General features: G+C 46.5%; 1 protein-coding gene across 1 annotated transcript; it reads left to right on the top strand.

The window, feature by feature from the left end:
• Positions 1-494: 494 nt before the first annotated feature.
• On the top strand, positions 495-4,223 carry LOC108163921. Its single transcript, XM_017299458.2, has 2 exons — positions 495-1,361; positions 1,413-4,223. Exons 1-2 carry the CDS (start codon positions 606-608, stop codon positions 3,654-3,656), a joined length of 3,000 nt encoding a protein of 999 aa, XP_017154947.1. The 5' UTR covers positions 495-605; the 3' UTR covers positions 3,657-4,223.
• Positions 4,224-6,000: the final 1,777 nt, after the last annotated feature.

Below are 6,000 nucleotides of genomic sequence, written 5' to 3'. Positions count from 1 at the left end.
TAACCAAATTAGTAGATGTGTGTCGATTCAAAACAAAAACCAAACTCAAATATTACTTCTAGCGGCCAGCAATACAATAAGACACACGCAAAGTACTTGAGAATGCGTGAATCCATACATTCAAAAATGCTGGAGGAACAACAAAAAACCGAAATCAAACCAGCCTCAGAACTTTGAAAACGAAAAAAGCATACAATCCCATCTTTTTGGGAAAACATATTGTGCGTGTTATACTAACAGATACAAAACGTTGCTCTTCGGGCTGGTTCTACCGCCGCGAAGGTAGCCAGAGCCGAAGACCCTGGGACTCAGTTTTTCGTGTTCGATGTGCATTTCGCATAGTTCGTTGCATGAACTGGCACATCTATATACTGCATGGCTAGTGACTCAACTATCGACAAGTAACTAATGTTAGTGGCCTATAAATGTAGATTGCACAAACATCGATATTTATAAAAACATCGATGACATTGACGTTACCATCGATGTTTCCCCAGCTCTGTTATTTTGCCGCCACAGCTGTGTTTATTTTATTGTTTTTGTCATTTATTGCAATAGATGCAAAGCTATAATAATAAATATTGATAAGGGCGTATTTAGTGAAAATGTCACTGTTTCCTGCCTATGGCGGACCAAAGCCGCCTTCAGCCGTTAAAGAAACAACGACTGAAGGAACCACACAGGCAGCTACATTCTCAGACGGATATAAACCCACAACGGAGGGCTGGAAAAACAACAAAAGTTTCGATCTGCAGAACCATGCGATAGCTGCTGAAAAAAACACATCGCACAGCTCACCATTAGATACCTCCAGCGAGGATGAGGACACTTCGAGAGAGGGCAGCCCACAGCCGCCGGAACAGAAAGAAACGATTCCCTTACGTCGCTTGGAGTTCGATGCCAGCGATGGCTTCTATGTGGACAAGCAGAACAATCCCAGCTACCTGACGATCAAGAGCCTGGCTCGTCTCTCCCGTCCCCGCTACAAATTAAAGCTTGGTCGGCTTAGGGATGCAAGTCAGAACTTTCATTGGATTGTACACCGCCGGAAGGTCGATTGGAAGAGCTGCCGCTATGGCAAAAATGTCGCGAAAGAGTGCAAAGTGTCGCCGGAGGAGATTGACGATTTGCAGACGGAGCTTAATGAGTGCAGGGTGCTGGTTGCCATGGAACCCCAACAATTGGAGCACTGGATACGGCAGCACAAGCTCCTGGGCCGTAATCCGGATAGGGCCAATCGTCTGGCCGTCTCCGAGCAGCAGCTGCATTCGCTGAAACTAGCCCTCGAGCAGCATACCTCTAACGAGGAGCTTCTCCAGCTGTACATCGAGACGGCCTCTGCCACCTATCCGGCCAGTCAGGTGAGTAGTGCCATGGAAACCAGCTGTATAGTAATACTATTCCTTTTTTAGGTCGCTCTGTTAATTGAGCAATTGCTCGAACGAAATCCCTTCGAGTACACACTGTGGACGGCCCTGATCATGGCCACCCAGGGTACCATGGCCAGATGCAATGCTAATGATGTTTTGCGCATCTACGAAAACAGCATGCGACGCATGCACCTTGGCCATACGGATACCACCAAAAAGTTTGACACCCTCGACACAGACCCCATAATTCTCAAATTGTTTCACAACTGTGCACTCTTCCTGCGCCAGATGGGCCACAGCAACCGGATGTTCGCCATGCTCAAGATGGCTCTGGAAATGAATGTGATGGGGCTGGAGGTGGACTGCCTGGTTGCAGATGCGGAACGCGAGAATACACTTATTGAGTTCGAGGAGGTGGTGCTGGAGTCGGGCATGCCGCTCCCGGAGATATGGACACGCGTAGAGCTGCTCCGTCAGGCGTACTGCTATCTGCCCTACCCTGCCCTGGGGGGTAACTCCGGAATAGATGAAGGGATCGATACGGAGCGCCTAGTGTTTAGCGCAGATGTCTGCTCCTATGTCTACCCGCTGAAGTCGCAAACCAATCGCCTGCATCTATATTTGCTGATCGTGCAGGTGACCAAGATTCCCGTCGTGCGCAGCCACTGTCTTGCTGATCGCTTGTGCACGCGGATCAAGCAGATTGGCGAGTCAGAAGCGATCGAGATGATGCTGGCCGTACTGGCGGATCGTCACACATACACCTCTTCCGTCAAGCATACCGGTAACTTCTCGGTGGCCATGCTCAACCTGGCTCGAGAAATGAGTGTAACGCCCAGCTTTATGCCGCACTTCTTAGGCAGCGACCTCTACGAGGATACCGTCTCCGGCCTGCTTCTCAAGTGTAGCGAGGCCTTTGCCCATGAGGAGAACTCACGTAGGATTTTTATTCTGCTCTGGTTCCGGTTTAAGCGGCTTCTCTTGGTCATTCGCAAACTCATGAAAAAGCTAACCGAAGCGTACCTGAAGGAGGTCCGACACCGCATCCGACAGCTGCTGCGCCTGGAGGAGAATCGTCACGTGGCCCGTTTCTTCACGGAGCTGGCCATGTTCGAGTTCGAGGCCCTGGACTGGAACAGCGATCCGTCGCCAGCGTTTAACGTGTTCCAACACGTAGTCGCCTGGCAAAGGAGCTCCAATGAGAGTCTCGCCAATCCAGATCTCATGCACGTCTACGTCATCTACGCCGAGATGCTTATCTCGCGCAATCATCGTAAGAAAGCCCTCGAAATGCTCATATGCGTATGCCTGCAAAAGCATGCACCTATTGATCCGGAAGACAGTGCTGATAAGTCCGCGGCCCTTCAGAACAGCATGAATGTAATCCAGACGGAGCTTGAACTACTCATCGCCGCGCCCCCGAATATGGCACTGGAGGAGTTCTTTACGTCCAATAAGCTTCTGCTCGGGCTGCGCTGCCACTGCCTAACCCTGTGCTTGTTGAGCCGTGCCGACGAAGCTGATCAACTCCTTCACGCTCTTCTAAAGGACCAGTTCAGCCGAGACAAAGCCCTGACCAGCGAGCGACATCGGTTCATGCGAGAGCAGCTGCTGGAGTTGTACATGGTAGTTCTGCAGGTTCCAAGCTCTATGGTAGGCAAAGACTCCACGGAGCCAACAACTGTAAGAAGCAGCAGGCAACTAGTGCAGTTGGTGGAGCAAGGATTGGAAGAGTTCCCGCGCAACATGGCCCTGCTCGGACGCTGGGCAAACTTTGACAAGCTGCCCTGGTACAAGCAGCGAGCCCGCTTTATACGCACCAAGGGCGGCATCTTGTCCGTTCTCCATCTGGTGTTGGCTGCACGTTGCCGCTATGTTCTTAGCTTGAAGCAATCTGAGGATGCTGCCGTGGGTCAGGAGGTGCCTCATCTTAATGTCGCCTTCGAGATAGCGGCACGGAATCGGGTGATTCACGTGTTCGAGACTTTTCTACCGACGAATGTGAATCGATCGGAGATCGAAGCCGAGCAGTACCAGATCCTCAGGCGGAACTCACTCTACTGGCGCTGCTACCTCCGCTGTCTTTCCGACAAGTACACCAGCTTTGATCGGAGCAAAGAGGTCCTCCTCACCGCCCTAGACGAGTGCCCATGGGACAAGGCCCTCTACATGGATGGGGCCATGTATGTTCCACAGGAGCTGGGACACCTGCAGGATGTAATGATCGAGAAGCAGCTGCGCATATACGCCATGATTGAGGAGCTGGACATTTTAAGAGACTCTTAGCATCAATATTTTTTATTCCGCATAGAATAAACCATCTGTGTCCTTAGCATACATAGTTTCAGTCCCTTTAGTGAGAAAAACTCTGATACACAAAATCTAAATCTTTTTCAGGAACATTGTAGTACCTACAATTTTATAATTTGTTAACAATTTTTCACAAGCAAGTGCTTGATATGATAGCACCAGGTACATAAATAGACGAGGAAAACGGGCATAATTCTCATTAATTAGGTAAGAACTGTCAAGTATTTTAATTGTACAACTAAATTCGAGACTAACCAGGCAGCCGAGATTGATCCAGATCTGCATTTGACGAGGACCTCAAGACGGAGCTAAAGGCCGCGATGTCTGTGGTATAGGACGGCTATGAGTCCAACAACAGTGGCCTTGCCAAGGGCCTAAGGAATGCGGAGGTCGGGGAGGAGGAACGCTAGACCAGCCTTAGTTAGGCACTATTTCTGACAAGAGCATGCCAAAATATTAATAGTTATAGTTATATTTTCGCAAGTCAATTTCTCCATAAACTATATCATACAATTCGTTCAATACAATACCTCTAAAATGATATTTATATATCTAACACAAAATGGAAAAATGTTCCATTTTCCACCGCAACTCTACATTTATACCCGATACTTAGTCAGTATGGCTCTCCTCCGGCAGACGCCGCTAATATTAAACGACACGACAAAGAGTGTGTGCGAGAGAGACAGAAAATCAGTCTGAACGTGACGTCGGGCGCTGCGTAGCCACTGCAAATTGATTTGTTGCTTTTGGCTATAAAAATTATCTGATCTGATCCAGATTCCGCAACCGGATATATATGGTCATTCTCTATGATTCTGCGTTTTTAGTTTTCTCGAATCTGCAATATTGTGGATGCAACAGATTTTCGTCCTTTGTGGGGGCGGAAGGAAGTGGGGCGAAATTTTGAGATATACGTTTTATAGTGAGATCTAAAAGGAGTGAGTATACCAAATTTGGTTACTCTAGCCTTAATAGTCTCTGAGATTTGTGGATGCCTCAGATTTTCGTCCATTGCGGGGGCGGAAGGGGGTGTGGCGAAATTTTGAGACAAAATGGTCAAGGTCCGATATCACAGGAGTGTGGATACCAAATTTGGTTGCTCTGGCTCTTATATGTAGGTTCTGAGATCCTTGAACTCATATTTTGCAATTGGCAAAACCGACCATGAAACCTGTGTGTTAGAGAGAGACAGAGCAAGAAAGAATGAAATTGTTTTCTTGATTCTGGCTATAATAATTATACGATCTGGTTCAGATTTCGCGCAGAAGATATAGTCATCCTCTACGATTCTGCGTTTTCAGTTTTCTCGTATCTTTGAATTTGTGGATGCCACAGATTTTCGTCCTTTGTGGGGGCGGAAGTGGGCGGGGCGAAGTTTTGAAATATTTTTGTAGCAGTGACATATCACAGAAGTCTGGATCCAAAACATCGTTGCTCTAGCTTTTATAGTCTTTGAGCACTAGGCGCTGAAGGGGACGGACGGACGGACGGACGGACGGACAGACGGACAGACGGACAGACAGACAGGGCTCAATCGACTCGGCTATTGATGCTGATCAAGAATATATATACTTTATGGGGTCGGAAACGATTCCTTCTGGACGTTACACACATCCACTTTTACCACAAATCTAATATACCCCAATACTCATTTTGAGTATCGGGTATAAAAAAGCACGATTTTGTATTTGGAACAGATTTTAATGGTATAATGGCATTTAAGAAGGAACGTAACGGATTTCCCAGATTTTAAACATCAAATCCTAAACCTAGAAAAAAAAAAATATTAATCAATTTTAAAACCTCAGGTCTATTGATATTGATGTTGTCTTCAAGAGTTTTGAGCATAAGATTAGTCCCGTTAGTCCATCCGCTGTCAATGAAGACGTAATTATGAATTCTTGAAAATACTATTTGATGCTTACCTTATTATCGTCGACACTCGCAAGTCTCAAAGTAAATGTTATTTGTCAGGAGTGCAATCAAGGATAATTGGGTAATATATCGCATTTTCTATAATTTTCAACTGTTCTACCAAAACGTCGTTTGTCAGATGATTTATCAACTCCTCTTAAATCATTTTAACCACAATAATGGTCGTTTAATTATTTCTTCGATACTCTTCCTATATGCTCACGCATGAAGTCGTCGATCTTTCCTATCAGCTCCACTAGACCCAAGAAATTTCTGCTATTCTGCCCGCAATGTTTTCCCGATGAGCCCCGAAAATGCTAGATTGTGTTGGGCAAGCTACATGGTTACATCAGGTGTTCTAAAATGCGCTTCCAAAGATATATTTTTTCATTAAGCAACATTT

This window comes from Drosophila miranda, chromosome XL, assembly GCF_003369915.1.
Source record: "Drosophila miranda strain MSH22 chromosome XL, D.miranda_PacBio2.1, whole genome shotgun sequence".
Classification (NCBI taxonomy): domain Eukaryota; kingdom Metazoa; phylum Arthropoda; class Insecta; order Diptera; family Drosophilidae; genus Drosophila; species Drosophila miranda.
This window is presented reverse-complemented; position numbering and strand designations above follow the sequence as displayed.

What these genes read in the sequence shown, in the direction of transcription:
- LOC108163921 (XM_017299458.2), top strand. Translation starts at nt 606, where the DNA reads ATGTCACTGTTTCCTGCCTATGGCGGACCAAAGCCGCCTTCAGCCGTT. An exon ending in CCACCTATCCGGCCAGTCAG is followed by an intron (nt 1,362 to 1,412) that starts GTGAGTAGTGCC and finishes TTCCTTTTTTAG; the next exon opens with GTCGCTCTGTTAATTGAGCA.